The 13,468-nt window shown below is 43.4% G+C and overlaps 5 protein-coding genes across 5 annotated transcripts; 3 read left to right on the top strand and 2 right to left on the bottom strand.

Annotated features, from left to right (window-relative positions):
- The first annotated feature begins 38 nt into the window (after nucleotides 1–38).
- Nucleotides 39–5,018, top strand: LOC128727028 (transcriptional activator Myb). Its single transcript, XM_053820887.1, has 8 exons — nucleotides 39–128; nucleotides 225–374; nucleotides 2,089–3,021; nucleotides 3,540–3,779; nucleotides 3,954–4,168; nucleotides 4,263–4,554; nucleotides 4,639–4,791; nucleotides 4,890–5,018. The coding sequence occupies exons 1-8, from the start codon at nucleotides 39–41 to the stop codon at nucleotides 5,016–5,018; spliced, it is 2,202 nt and encodes a 733-aa protein (XP_053676862.1).
- Nucleotides 5,019–6,625: 1,607 nt separating this feature from the next.
- LOC128723746 (nucleolar protein 10) lies at nucleotides 6,626–8,945 on the top strand. The gene is made up of 4 exons (XM_053817511.1): nucleotides 6,626–6,691; nucleotides 6,764–7,890; nucleotides 7,962–8,630; nucleotides 8,702–8,945. The coding sequence occupies exons 1-4, from the start codon at nucleotides 6,626–6,628 to the stop codon at nucleotides 8,943–8,945; spliced, it is 2,106 nt and encodes a 701-aa protein (XP_053673486.1).
- A 352-nt stretch (nucleotides 8,946–9,297) lies between these two features.
- Nucleotides 9,298–9,900, bottom strand: LOC128723744 (deoxycytidylate deaminase). The gene has a single exon (XM_053817510.1). It carries the CDS (start codon nucleotides 9,898–9,900, stop codon nucleotides 9,298–9,300), a length of 603 nt encoding a protein of 200 aa, XP_053673485.1.
- A 280-nt stretch (nucleotides 9,901–10,180) lies between these two features.
- LOC128727035 (zinc finger protein 330 homolog) lies at nucleotides 10,181–11,532 on the top strand. The gene is made up of 3 exons (XM_053820895.1): nucleotides 10,181–10,382; nucleotides 10,445–10,992; nucleotides 11,076–11,532. Exons 1-3 carry the CDS (start codon nucleotides 10,249–10,251, stop codon nucleotides 11,360–11,362), a joined length of 969 nt encoding a protein of 322 aa, XP_053676870.1. The 5' UTR covers nucleotides 10,181–10,248; the 3' UTR covers nucleotides 11,363–11,532.
- Nucleotides 11,449–12,928, bottom strand: LOC128727033 (COP9 signalosome complex subunit 6). Its single transcript, XM_053820893.1, has 4 exons — nucleotides 12,478–12,928; nucleotides 12,222–12,373; nucleotides 11,787–12,143; nucleotides 11,449–11,724 (listed from the first exon to the last, which is right to left on the bottom strand). The coding sequence occupies exons 1-4, from the start codon at nucleotides 12,926–12,928 to the stop codon at nucleotides 11,584–11,586; spliced, it is 1,101 nt and encodes a 366-aa protein (XP_053676868.1). The 3' UTR covers nucleotides 11,449–11,583.
- Nucleotides 12,929–13,468: the final 540 nt, after the last annotated feature.

The following is a 13,468-nucleotide window of genomic DNA, read 5'->3' as shown; positions in this document are numbered from 1 at the left end:
GATACAAAGGAGATTCGAACTAGAGCTAGAAGATACGAATGTCAGGAACGATGGATACCTCGGATGACGATAATTCGGAGCACTCGCAAGGAGAGAAATCCTTCAAGGCTCGGTGGACGAAGCACGAGGTAAGGAAACGATTCCACTGTTCGAATGTGCACAGACGGACCCTCGTAGGCTGGGCTACAGTTTTCCCAATTTCCCGATTTCTCCCACAAACACAGGATGCCGCCCTCAAGCAGCTGGTCGAGCAATGTGGCGAACGGTGGGAGATTATCTCGAAGTTGCTGAAGGATCGCAGTGACGTCCAGTGCCAGCAGCGATGGGCAAAGGTGGTCAATCCGGATCTTATCAAAGGACCGTGGACAAAGGAGGTGAGTTTAAGGAGTGGTAATACTTGCTATATCGAAAAAGGAGTACCATTTATGAAGAGATAATTCCAACTTGGTCATTTTGGATGCCAGCTGCTATTTTCAAACACTCAGACACGTGATCGTTCTAACGATGGTAACAGATGTTGCCAAATCGATCGATGGGTTTGTGCCCACAGGCGTCACTTCTCGTGTGTTGGTGTGTGCAAAATTGTCCAACACCGTGTGGAGTTTTTATATATTCTCATAAACCAATTTTAATATAAAAATAGGTAATTTTTGATTTATGTTTATCAAGGGAAAGGATGGTCCAATTCCTTCCGTATGCTAATTAAACATAGACCCGAGCTGACAAGATAAAACATGTTCGAAGAAAATGTTCCTAAGGACCCCTACGATACACGGAAGATATTTTCATATTCACAATGGAAAATTTCCTTCCGAAAAAAAGAAGAGTTCCTTCTACTTAAAACGAAGCCCAGGAACAAGACAAAAAATCACCTTAAATCATCCATGCGTGTACACCGCCGTAACCCTCAAAGGGATCCAGGGGGAAATTGCACAATCATACGGAATATCCTCAGCAAAGGGAACCAACACTCGCATACGGGCACGATGATGAGATCGCTTGGGCTCTATTTTCTCGGCTTTCCCCCTTTTTGGAAAGGTTCCTTCTTTTCGATCGTACTTCCTGTCGCTGGTGGCTAGAATTGATGAAGAGTGCGCCGCTGGTGCTAGTGGCTTTGGCTCGATCCGGATGGTTGTGGAAAAGAGGTACAGGTTTAGATTGCTGTTGGAGCGAAAGGTGTTCAACCAGCGATTTCATTCTCTCTTTTTTTTTCTCATTCCTGCTAATGCATACCATAACATTATCTTGTGTAATAATAATGGTCGAAAGTCCGGGTAAAATGACCGGAAGTATGGGTTCCATGCGGGTGGAGGTATCGTTGATTTTGAGACATAACATGAGCTATGACTCAAGACACTATAATAAGAAGGGACGTAAAATAACTTTGCATCAGTTCTTTCGTCATGCGCACTGCGCCCAACCAAGCGTGCAGAGGGACGAAACTACGAAACATTTGCTGGATTCAATGAAAGGGAAAATTCCCGTATGTTCCCATTCGTTGATGGCAGATGAAGGATTTTTTTTTTGCTTGGCGGCCAACCAAACAGAGCGCATCGAACCATGACTCGTACGGAAGAAACGTGGACGTTCCACACCTTCGAAACCAAAGCTCCATAAGGACACTGAGTTATCAGATGGCAAGCGAACTGGGACGGAATGTAGTTGGCTTCTGAAACGCCGACACGAGATAAAATGTACTTTTCAGGTGTTCTTTTCATGCGAGGGAAAAGTTCTTCGAACCAAATCTAAGACAATTGGCGGAAATGAATCATTATTGTAATTTTACTTACGACCAAAGAAAACAAGAGTATACGAAACAAGAGATCGAAAGAAGAATGCGATCAATGTTGCGCTCAGCATAATATAGGCAAACTGGAATGGAAAATTATCGATGGATCGAGCATCCTGTTTTCAATGACGCGGCGTTAAATGCTACTGACTGTGTTCCTAAACAAATGAGAACGGGCGTTCGATAATACGTCCTCTTTAGACAGCGAAGTGATACTTTATTGTATCGCTATATTCCATCCCGCTACAGAAAATGTGCACTTTGTGGCTTGAAAATAACATCCCGTTTTACTATTCCAGGAGGATGACAAAGTGGTGGCTTTGGTGGCGAAATACGGACCCAAAAAATGGACCCTAATTGCACGGCACCTGCGAGGACGCATCGGCAAACAGTGCAGAGAACGATGGCATAACCATCTGAACCCGAACATCAAAAAATCGGCCTGGACGGACGAGGAAGATATGTTGATCTACCAAGCGCACACGCAGTACGGCAACCAGTGGGCCAAGATAGCGAAACTGCTCCCCGGACGGACAGACAATGCGATCAAAAATCACTGGAACTCGACGATGCGCCGGAAGTACGAAGGTCCGGATGCAGCACGCCGGCGAGTGAAGCTGATCGGCACGACAAATCAGCACCAGCAGCATCAACTGCAGCACCACGATTATGAGCAAACGACGGGACGGAATAGCTCGGCGGGTGACAATGGCGAGGGCAATTCCAGCAGCGAATCAAAAATGCTGATAAAGCGCTATCCGCCTCAGGAAAGCTTGCAGAACCTTATCCGCAACAATCGCAAAAAACCGTCGATCGACGAAAACCTGTTCGTCGAAGAAATCCCGCTGGAAGAAGGACACATTGAGGATAAAGTTGCGGTATCGACTGAGCAGGGCGATTTTCTCATTTGCCCGATGCCTGACCGCCAGAAGCAATACCTCATCGAACCGGTGTATCCGTCGCGGTTGAGCGGGAAGTTGTACAACGATGCCAATCAGACAACTAACAACAATAACAACAACAACACTGTGGAAGGACATTCGGTTGTCGGTGGATACCAGGGGACAGGCGCTCAGCAGCAATATCTTCCAGCTAATATCGATCTGCACGAGCTGATCAACGCGTCGAGGAATGAAGACGATTCGATTGATCTGGCAGATCGCAAGGGAAAACACACGACCCCAAGTATCCTTCGTAGAAAGCGGAAGCTCAAGGATGAGAACGAATTGATGGTAAGTATTCGAATCGTGAGCTCGTTGGTCCGAGGTTGTTGTGCTAGTGTGAGTTTCAGTTGCACCTGTGATGTGTTTTATCGAAGCTAATGTTGATTTTCAATTTTGTTTTATTTTATATGTTGGGCAAATAATTTGTTATGTTGTAAAATATTAAGTACCACGCTTTATTATGTTTACGCATTGCATGGCAAGTGTACGTGTTTTTGTTTTCAATCAATTTAAGTACTCGTTTTAGCACGTTAATACAATGCAGGGATCAAAAAGACCTGACCCAAATAATCCTGTTTCCGTTGTCTTATATATACCATCTCATTTAAATATTGTGTGTAAATCATTTATATCAATGGTATATCCAACATAATACAATCGATTCACGCATCATACATGCAAAGAGATTAAAAGCCCATTTCACAAGCAAATGAAGCTATCCGTAGACTTCTTAGCGTTTTGTTCTAATCAGCATAATTACACTTAAACACACTGCTTTCGCTTCCCGCTAGCATATTGAACTCCAGCATCAAATTCATGCGTTGCAGCCGGAATACATCGAGCATCAGGGTAATGGCCCACCGGCCCATGAAGGCAACGCTCATCGTGGTGCGATCGTTATTGAAAAAATGCACCTGCTGTCCCCATCCATTACACCTATCAAACCGTTACCGTTTTCACCGAGTCAGTTCCTGAACTCACCGAGCCTGAACGTATCTTTCGATCAGCTTCCAGCTAGCACGCCCGTCAAACGAGCAGCATTTAAAGTATGTTTTTAGTTTTGTTATGTTTCTTATGTTAAGTATTTTTTTATGTTTTTATTAATCAGTACTGCTTTCTATGTGCGCATAATGCTCTACACTGTCATCAATCCATCAACCTCTATCCGTCTGCTAATGAAAGCTGACTCTGACGCCATCATTTATATTTTCTTTTATAAGCAGAACGACACTAGTCTATTGAGTACCCCAGTTCCAGTGAAGGAAGCGTTGGTAAAGCTTGAACCAAAAGTTGAACCCGAGAAGGTGGCCGAAAAAGAAGAGGAAGGAAAAATCAAAACTCCATTGAAGGATGTCGGAAAGGCTACCATAGAACCGCGCACTCCTACTCCGTTCAAGAATGCCATGGCTGAGCTAGGAAGACGTCGCTCGGAAATGTGAGTGTGGGATCTTGAAAACAGACATGAACTAACAAATGTTCCTAGGCATATTTCTCTTACGCATCCATTTTCATGTCTCGTTTCATCACAGTTATGTGCCGCCGAGTCCTGCCCGTATTGGCGAGGATATTGCGGAGATAATGAACCAAGAACAAGCAAAGGAAAATTCGGCCGAATCGTCTTCAACACTAGTTGGCAGTGACACAGCGACAGACAATAAAATGGTCACTAATGGCAACTCGCGAGCGATGAACTCGAAGGAAAACAATGTTCCCCCGCGCGTCTGTGTGCCAGGATCTCCGCGATTGCCCATGAAAATATCATCTTCTGTCTTTACGCAACAGTGGGAAAATTCTGATATGAGCTTTTTTGCCGAAACCCCGGTACGTGGACTTAGTTTCGTTGAATTTCTTATGTAAAGTGATTATAGCATTTCAATGATAATTTTATGTTTCCTAATTAAACAGAGCAAATCACTTATTTCGGATTCTGGAGTAACGCTTTCACCGTCGTTGCGGGACCCCTTGCGTGAAGCGGAGCTACTATTGGAAGGTAACGATGGCGCAAAGGATTCCGCCAACACGTCGGGCAATAAACTTGGCAAGGTTGTCTCACCGTTGGTAAGTACATTGAGCTACTTAACGGGTAGTTAAAGATGCCTAATTGACATCATGCAATGTTCATTGTAACCTATTGTCATTTATGTTCTCCCATCTAGCCAATCGATCCTAAATGGGAAAAGTACGCATGTGGAAAGACACGTGATCACATCATCATCTCACAGCAAGCGCACGCCTGTTTGAAGAAAACGTCCCTTCAGCCAAGGTCGTTGAATTTCTATAAATAAATTCAACACGAGCCGCCCGTCTGCTGACTCAAACGTGGCAGGAGTTTACGTGTCCCTCGGGCAAAAGCAATCAACTACATGGCTAGATAGGCTCTAAGATCTTTCTTATCGGTATAAGAGAAATTAAGCGTGTGGATGGATGCAGACGTTATAAACTGCGCTATTGTTGGTTACATATGATAGAAGTAAGAAACAAAACAGGTGCAGGGAGAGTACAGAAAAGAAATGTACGCATTCAAAGCTTCCTAGTGGCATTTTTTTAACAAATTCGTGGGGCATGCTCTTACGCTAACTCAACTAGAGTTTTCGTGGAGACAGCCATATAGGTTTGTAAGCTTTCAAAACTAACCAAAAACCTCATCCTAGATAAGAATCTAATAAGCAGTCTTTTTTTGTACAGCACAATGTTAGTACAACATAAGGATAAAAAACTGTTCAAGTCAGTAGTGCAAGAGATGCACATTTAGGAGCGCATATATTTTTTACTACATCTATTTTCCATAAGTATCTTTCTCCTAAAACACGGTTTCTTGGAGTTTCCTTAGGGCTAAACTTTTTTCTTTGAGGAACAAGGGATGCAAACACGTATGCGTCAGGACCAATTTGGTTGTTCAGAAATTTAATATAACAAACACATATTAAGACAGAGTTAGGTGAATTTTGGAGTCCCAGTAGTTTTTTTTCTTTTTGATTGCCTTTTTATTATAATCTAAGTGACAAAAATTAACACTTCTTAGCATTTAAGTAAGACGTATACAATACCTTTGTTATGATTTTTTTTTTGTAATTTCGTTTTTGGTTATTTATGATGTGTCTCCTAAAACAATTAGTTTTGGAATATCTTTTTGACCAATTTATTTGAAATTATTGACAACCTGAACGATTTGTAGCTTACAGTTTCATTACGAGTTGTTAATACACTTCGAACGCGTTTGTTTTTAGAGGAAATCGATTTGTACAATTTTTAAGTGGCGTTAATAGGGAGTTTCTTTACTCCTGCTATAAGAAAGTGAAGTCAGGAGCTAAAAATTGTACCTATAGAAATTATAATAAATATTTGTAAGCTCGAAACATATATTATTTACCAGATGGTTTCTCTTGTCCAGACAATTGAAATTTTGTCTACAAAAATTGAACAATATGATAGACTTAAATAATAACGATGCATTAGAACATAGTTTGTATATTATACTGTATCATAATTGTTTAAGAAACTAACACATTTATTTTACAGTCAGAGCAATCAAAGAAAGAAATTTAACCCTATTTGGTAATTTAAGCTCGTTCGATACATGCAATAATTTCTTTTTAATTTAATTCCGCTGTATCCGAAAACAATGAAAATTTAAATATAAAAAAAAACTGAGCATTCACAATTGTTTGTTTCAGTAGGGCATTGAGGAATAAAAGCATGCCTGAGCGAATCAATTTGTTTTATATGTACCTTGCGTGCTTTGAATCACCTCGTGTTGTACAACCTGGCTGTCAATCGAAATGTTTACAATGTGCTTTTGTTTGACATTGCGAACTGCATGGAAGCTAGACAAGATCGTAAATAATTTCCACAACTAGTTTTTCCATACGTTTTCGATGCTAACCTTCCGAAAATGCTGGTAACCGATATAAATAATGTAAAAATCTACAATTTAAGTGGAGGAAAATCCGTACCACAAGTAAGTATAATACTATTAGACGATGCTATCGTGTATGTTGGTCTCGAATATAATCAAATTTATCATGCACAGTGGCTCACGGATCGGAAGCAGAAAAAAGCTGCCAAAAAGAATCCCGATGCAGACCGGCATATCGAGTTGATTCAGGACTTCGACATGCCCGGTGTTGCATCGTGCATCAAAATCTCTCCGGACGGGCAGTACATTTTGGCGACGGGGACGTACAAACCACGTGTAAAGTGTTTCGAAGTTAGCAATCTGTCGTTAAAGTTTGAACGTTGTTTCGATTCTGAGGTCGAAAAGTTTGAAATTCTTTCTGACGACTACAGCAAGGTAGCGTTCCTTCATGCGGATCGTTATGTGGAAATACATGCCGGTCACGGACGTCATTACCGATTACGCATACCGAAATTCGGAAGAGACCTGATGTATCATAAGCCCTCGTGTGATTTGCTTTTTGTCGGCAATTCGCCAGATATCTATCGGCTGAACTTGGAACGAGGACAGTTTCTGCTGCCTTACACAAGCGAATACGCAAGTGCCATCGACAGTATCACAATAAATCACGAACACCAGTTGATATGTGTCGGAACGCAGGACGGCACCCTCGAGATGTGGGACCATCGTGATAAGAAATGTTGCGGCACTCTGGACGTTGCGGCCAACTTACAGAACACGAGCGAGGTGGCGGCCGTCACGGCATTAGAGTTCAAGAACGGGCTTACAATAGCAACAGGTACTTCAACGGGCCACGTGCTACTGTTCGACATTCGATCACGCACTCCGCTTGCGGTAAAAGATCACTTGAATCAGTTGCCGATCAAAAAGATACGCTTTCAACCGGATCAAAAATCCGTCTATTCACTTGATGGCGCTATGTTGAAGATTTGGGATGAATCGTCGCTGAAGCAGAAAGCGTGCATCGAATCCCGTAGCAATTTCAACGATTTCGCTCACTTCCCTGGGAGTGGATTGTTTATGTTCGCACAGGAAGATACCAAGATGCTTCCGTACTATGTACCGAGCGAGGGTCCAGCCCCGAAGTGGTGCTCGTTCTTGGATAATCTTGTAGAAGAGATCACATCAGAAACGGTGCAAAATGTGTACGACGACTACAAGTTCATTACGAAGCAGGAGCTCGCCGAATTGAAACTGGATCACCTGGAGGGCACGAAAATGTTACGAGCATACATGCACGGGTAAGCAAGCGATAATCGTCCTTCGCTTGAAAATCCATGTGCTAATCGATTTTATGTTTTGCCCATTCTAGGTTCTTCATCAACATACGACTGTACAATAAGGCGAAGGCCGTATCGGATACTTTCGCATTTGATGGGTTCCGAAAGGATAAGATTCGAAAGCAAATTGAAGCTAGCCGTCCGGCTCGGCTTCAACTAAAATCGGCTTTACCTAAAGTCAACCGGGAGCTGGCCGAGCAGCTCATGCAAGAGGAGCACATGAATAACGCGAAGCGCAGCGCCATAGCGAAGGGTCTGTTGGGAGACAATCGATTCAAGCAAATGTTCGACAATCCTGACTTCGAGATCGACAAGGAGGCGGAAGACTACCGACTGCTCAGCGCGGTGTTGCAACGAGCGGAGCGTGATAAGGCGCGACGAAAGGATAAAATAGTCATCACCCCGCTAGACGAGGAGGAAGAAGGAAGCACGGATGACGATCTTTACAGCGAAAAGAGCGAAAGTGAAAAGGAAGAAGAGAAAGATGAAGAGGAAGAAGAGGAGCACGAACAGTCTGATGAGGAAATGGATATGCCTGTCAAGACGAAGAACAATCCAAAAGCATCCAATGGGCGACAAAAATTATCTAGGAGTGATCCAGAAGAATCTCTCCAGGTTGAGAATAATGGAAAAGAATTTACGCTAACCGTGGAAGAGGGAGCTAACTTCGACATCATGCAGCCTGCCAAGAAATTACAGACGTACGTATTTTTTAAGTACACGATTCTTGAAGTACATTAACAACACGTTCGAATATTTTTCCCTATTCCAGCGTTTCCCTTGGCAAGAGGATTAAAAAAATGGAACACGCAACCACCAGTGTACAGTTCCAGAACGGAGTTGGCAGACGAGAAATTACGTTCACGACCACTGGCCGCTCGAAGAATGCCAAAAAAGATCAGGATCGCGAACGAGCGCGACATCAGTCGGAATTGAAAAAACACAAAGAAGAACGTCGTCAGGTAATACGTTCGGCCAAGGGCGTAATCAAAAAAACAGTAATGAAACAACGCTAAGCATTACTGTTCAGCTTGAAAATAAAATAAAAATTTCAATATTCAAAATGTTGCAATTGAATTGTTATATCGTTATAAATAATTAGTGGTGTTATAAATTTGTTGAAAAATCAGGTATGATGTTGAAACAATCTCAATATTCTTCTATTCCCTTCCTTATCAGCTCCACATCCTCCATACATCAAAGACATTAACAACACCATAACCAACCAAACTAAATTGGACAAAGAATGCTATACAGCCCATCCATGTTAAAATCGGATAAAGACAAAATCGGTTAGTTGGTTCTAGTTGACATAAAACGTTCTGTATTTGCTTACCAGCTCACATACGCCAGGATGCAACACAATCACTAGATTTTTTCTTTTAAAGAAATTTTCTTCAGGTTTACGTCGTCCGTGAGATCCCCTTCCTTCATGGGAGTCGCGGGCAGCTGATTCAAACTATCCCAATCAATTTCGGTAAAATCGATAACAATTTGACTATGGCGAGGTTTATACTGCGTGTACTTCACACCTGCGGCATCAAACATTCGTTTGGCTGCGATCGTGTGTTCCTTGTGCGCATGCTTATCGCTCATGTACACAACCTCGCGGATCGCAGATTGTATGATCATCTTCGCACAGTCGTTGCAAGGGAAAAGGGCCACATACATCGTGCAATTTTTCACATCGGCACTGTTCTTATTCAATATCGCGTTAACTTCAGCATGGCAAACGTAGAGATACTTAGTTTCGAGGGGATCACTTGCTGTTTTCGACCACGGGAACTCGTCATCGCTGCAGCCAGTCGGGAACCCGTTATAGCCGATTCCGACCACGCGTTTCTCTTCGTTCACTATGCACGCACCAACTTGCGTAGATGGATCTTTACTCCGCTTTGCCGCCAGAAAAGCCATCGCCATGAAATACTCCGTCCAGTCGATGGTGTCTTTCCGTTTCTGGTTTCGTTCCATCGGCGTATCACTTTCCATTGTAAAACGCTGACTCGTGCAAGTCTCGGTGGTAAGGCAGAAGGGACACAATATTTTGCCACTACCAATTCTACCCGCCAATCCGCCCTGACAGTAGAGTCAACTGTCACAGTGAACGTCATCTGGTTCAAGTGGCGTTTTGGCCGTAGTTGTTTTTTTCCCATCCTTTTCCTGCATACTACTCCTGAGTGTTTTCGTCGACGATTGGATAATGAAGGTGTAGCATAGTGAAGATCAGGACGGTAATTTAGATGCTGGATCGAACAGGTGTCCTTCATTGAATTGCCCCCTCGTTCTTCCATTGCCCCGAGCTTCGACGGTCAGGACAGGATGCCGAAGAAAAAGACGGGCCAGCGGAAGAAGGCGGAGAAGCAGAAGCTCCGGCAGAAGGAAATCCGCAACCGGGAATCACAGCTACCGGAGCAACCATGCAACGTTGCCATGGATTGTGAGAAGTGCGGGAAGTATGTGACCCTAATCCTTCTTTTTGGTCGGGTGTGTTATACATCTCTGTTTGCCATTCCAGGAAGCAAAAATCTAGAGCATTTTGCTACTTCTGTCAAAGTCTCCAGCGGCTGCCTATCTGCGCGCAGTGTGGTAAGCAGAAATGCATGCTCAAGACCGGCGATTGCGTGGTGAAGCATGCGGGTGTGTTCACGACCGGCCTGCAGATGGTGGGAGCAATCTGCGATCACTGTGAGGCCTGGATATGCCACGGGCGGAAGTGCTTGCAATCGCATGCCTGCACCTGTCCGCTGATAGACGCCGTGTGCATTGAATGCGAACGTGGCGTATGGGACCACGGGGGACGAATGTTCCGGTGTAGTTTTTGCGATAACTTCCTGTGTGAGGACGATCAGTTCGAGCATCAAGCCTCGTGTCAGGTACTCGAGTCGGAATCGTACAAATGCCAGTCATGCAACAAACTAGGGCAGTATTCTTGCCTGCGCTGCAAGACATGCTACTGCGATGATCACATCCGGCGGAAAGGTTTCAAATACGACAAAAACAAGCCAATACCGTGCCCGAAGTGTAACTACGAGACGAGCCAAACGAAGGATCTCAGCATGTCGGGTACGAATACGCGTTTATACACTCTCGCAAACGATGAAAGGGGTTTTTGCTTACCACTGATAATATTTCTTGCTCCATTTCAGTTCGTAGTCATAAGTATGGTCGCAAACGCCTTGATGATGAAGGTGATGACGATGACTATGCGTACGATGACGGGTACATGGCCTATCGTAGCAGTCACGATCATTACAACGAGGTTTCAAATAGTTCATCTGATGATGACTATGATGAAGACGACGATGACGACGAGGATGACGATGATGATGAAGACGATGACGAAGAGGAAGGCGATGATGGAGAAGAGACGGCAAAAAAATCGGGCGATTCTCAAGGTGAATCTTCGACGACTTCAGCAAAGCCTCAAAAGTAGTCACCTGTCCATACGAGTCGTGTGCAATTCCGCGTGTTTTGTTCTTATTTCAACTGAAAATATGCAATGCCTACCAGTTACGTACATGGCGTGATCTTTATTGCATAGTAGAACCACACAATCCATCCGCCTAGGTTCTGCAGTGCGTGAAGATGTTTGTAATAAAAAAGAATAAAACAATGATACTAAAATAATAAGGACTGAAAGCAGAGAGCCGCATTTTAGAAGAATATTCCTCGCAAACGTCGTCCCATTGCTTGGCGGTCGTACAACACGTTGAACTTGTTTACCAGTTGGTTCATGTCGTTCGAAACCTTTGTCAGCGCACCGAGGTAAGTAATCAGACCGACGTCGTTCGATTGCTGCAAGAAGAGGAAATTAACGATTCAGCTAATACATCCTGTATATTGATGAAGCCACTTACCGTGTAGAATTCTTCCTTAAACGACGGATTCTGTACTATGGGCAGGCGACGGCTTAGAGAGTATGCCATGCGAAGGATTTCCTGATTCGGTTTTAATTGATCATTCTCAACCGCTTTTATGTACGCTAGGATGATCTTCACGCGGGAGTTTAGCATTTTGATCGCATTATACTGCGCCAGCAGGTGCTCCGCTACGGTTGAGTTTGCATCCGTCTCATTGTTAGACATGCGGGCCACATGGTCGACACCAATGCGTTCCGCTTCTTCGGTAGCAAGCGTGTAGTTGAGGGGCACGAACAACATCATCGCTTCGCCCTGTACTATATCGATCACAGACTCGTACAACGAGATTGGAAGCTACAGCAAATTAAGAACGAATATTTTAGATAAGAAAAATCCATGCAGGAGGCAAGGCGTTTGACGGTCGTTGCTTACGTTCATGTTTCGGTTGAGAGGATCCAGTAACAACATCAAAGGACACTCGTTGATTTCACAAATCTGTTTGTGAATATTTATGTGTTTTTCCGTCGGAATAGCATCCGTAGTGTACCAACCGAGAAAGTCGAGATCACTGAACACCTGTTTATCTGGGGTGAAATAACACAATGCGATATTCATATAACTGAAGTAGATTCCATTTATAAAAACCCACAGCAACAGGCTGCAAAGGGATCATGCGTGATTTACTTACATTGTTCCTCCTTCGCATGATAATAGTCCATCGCAATAATAACCATATCGTTGACTATATCGTACTTGAGCTCGAACGAGTTCATGACTTCGATGTTACGGCCTTTTTGCTTGCCAATAAGTGCACCAAAGACCAGAGGTTTGTTGCTCTTTTGTGCTCGAGTGCGCGTCCAATGGTCTGCGATGTTCATTGTTACAAGCGGGTGCAGGGAGCAAGTTACAGAGGGTACCGTGGCGCTGCTGGCCATAACATTTCTACCATCTATCGGCATTGGCGTCGATTTTCCACCTAATCCGCTACTACCATCAGCATCCAACATCCCTGATGGGGGTGAAGTTTTTGAGGTTGATGCTACTGGCGGCATAGCCGCCGATGCCGAGGACGATGTGCTAGCGGTGGCTGAAACACCCTCGCTATCAACATCCATCTTTTCTTCGGCTTGTTGACTCATTGTTCAGCAAAAACTATTCCTACGATGCGCGACAATTTCTAAGCGACACGGATAGTTTCGTGACGAACGATTCTACGGGGTGTAGACGACTTTCTTCTTCTTCACTGTGCAAATTATGATATAATCTTTTGTATTGTCGCAACACGTCGTATATTCAGTAACAAGTTTAAATACACATCACGCTGTATTGTTTAGATTTTCAATATCTAATTTACAGTTTAAAATTAGCTTTTTTATTAAAACCTTCGCAAAATTGCCCACAGCATACCGACCAAAACAATCTCGCACACATTCACGCTTCTTCCTGTGACAGACATCACATGTGAAACGTCAGTTTACTTTCAAATTTCACTTGGCTGCAAGAAAAAATAGTTTTATTTTGTTAATACTCATAGGTGCATATTTTTCGAAAAAAATAGTATTTTATGAGAAAAATTAAATACTTCTTGGAATACTTAACTAATTGTATTGTTAAATGCAGTTTAGCTACTGTATCCTGCACCCAAGGTTTGTACAGGTTACAGCTGCAGGCTAAGAATC

Source organism: Anopheles nili, chromosome 3 (assembly GCF_943737925.1).
Source record: "Anopheles nili chromosome 3, idAnoNiliSN_F5_01, whole genome shotgun sequence".
Classification (NCBI taxonomy): Eukaryota; Metazoa; Arthropoda; class Insecta; order Diptera; family Culicidae; genus Anopheles; species Anopheles nili.
This window is presented reverse-complemented; position numbering and strand designations above follow the sequence as displayed.

What these genes read in the sequence shown, in the direction of transcription:
- LOC128727028 (XM_053820887.1), top strand. Translation starts at nt 39, where the DNA reads ATGTCAGGAACGATGGATACCTCGGATGACGATAATTCGGAGCACTCG. An exon ending in CTCGGTGGACGAAGCACGAG is followed by an intron (nt 129 to 224) that starts GTAAGGAAACGA and finishes CCACAAACACAG; the next exon opens with GATGCCGCCCTCAAGCAGCT. An exon ending in GGAAGACGTCGCTCGGAAAT is followed by an intron (nt 4,169 to 4,262) that starts GTGAGTGTGGGA and finishes GTTTCATCACAG; the next exon opens with TTATGTGCCGCCGAGTCCTG.
- LOC128723746 (XM_053817511.1), top strand. Translation starts at nt 6,626, where the DNA reads ATGCTGGTAACCGATATAAATAATGTAAAAATCTACAATTTAAGTGGA. An exon ending in GAGGAAAATCCGTACCACAA is followed by an intron (nt 6,692 to 6,763) that starts GTAAGTATAATA and finishes TATCATGCACAG; the next exon opens with TGGCTCACGGATCGGAAGCA. An exon ending in CCTGCCAAGAAATTACAGAC is followed by an intron (nt 8,631 to 8,701) that starts GTACGTATTTTT and finishes TCCCTATTCCAG; the next exon opens with CGTTTCCCTTGGCAAGAGGA.
- LOC128723744 (XM_053817510.1), bottom strand. Translation starts at nt 9,900, where the DNA reads ATGGAACGAAACCAGAAACGGAAAGACACCATCGACTGGACGGAGTAT.
- LOC128727035 (XM_053820895.1), top strand. Translation starts at nt 10,249, where the DNA reads ATGCCGAAGAAAAAGACGGGCCAGCGGAAGAAGGCGGAGAAGCAGAAG. An exon ending in GATTGTGAGAAGTGCGGGAA is followed by an intron (nt 10,383 to 10,444) that starts GTATGTGACCCT and finishes TTGCCATTCCAG; the next exon opens with GAAGCAAAAATCTAGAGCAT. An exon ending in GAAGGATCTCAGCATGTCGG is followed by an intron (nt 10,993 to 11,075) that starts GTACGAATACGC and finishes GCTCCATTTCAG; the next exon opens with TTCGTAGTCATAAGTATGGT.
- LOC128727033 (XM_053820893.1), bottom strand. Translation starts at nt 12,928, where the DNA reads ATGAGTCAACAAGCCGAAGAAAAGATGGATGTTGATAGCGAGGGTGTT. An exon ending in TCATGCGAAGGAGGAACAAT is followed by an intron (nt 12,374 to 12,477) that starts GTAAGTAAATCA and finishes ATTTCACCCCAG; the next exon opens with ATAAACAGGTGTTCAGTGAT. An exon ending in CTCTCAACCGAAACATGAAC is followed by an intron (nt 12,144 to 12,221) that starts GTAAGCAACGAC and finishes AATTTGCTGTAG; the next exon opens with CTTCCAATCTCGTTGTACGA.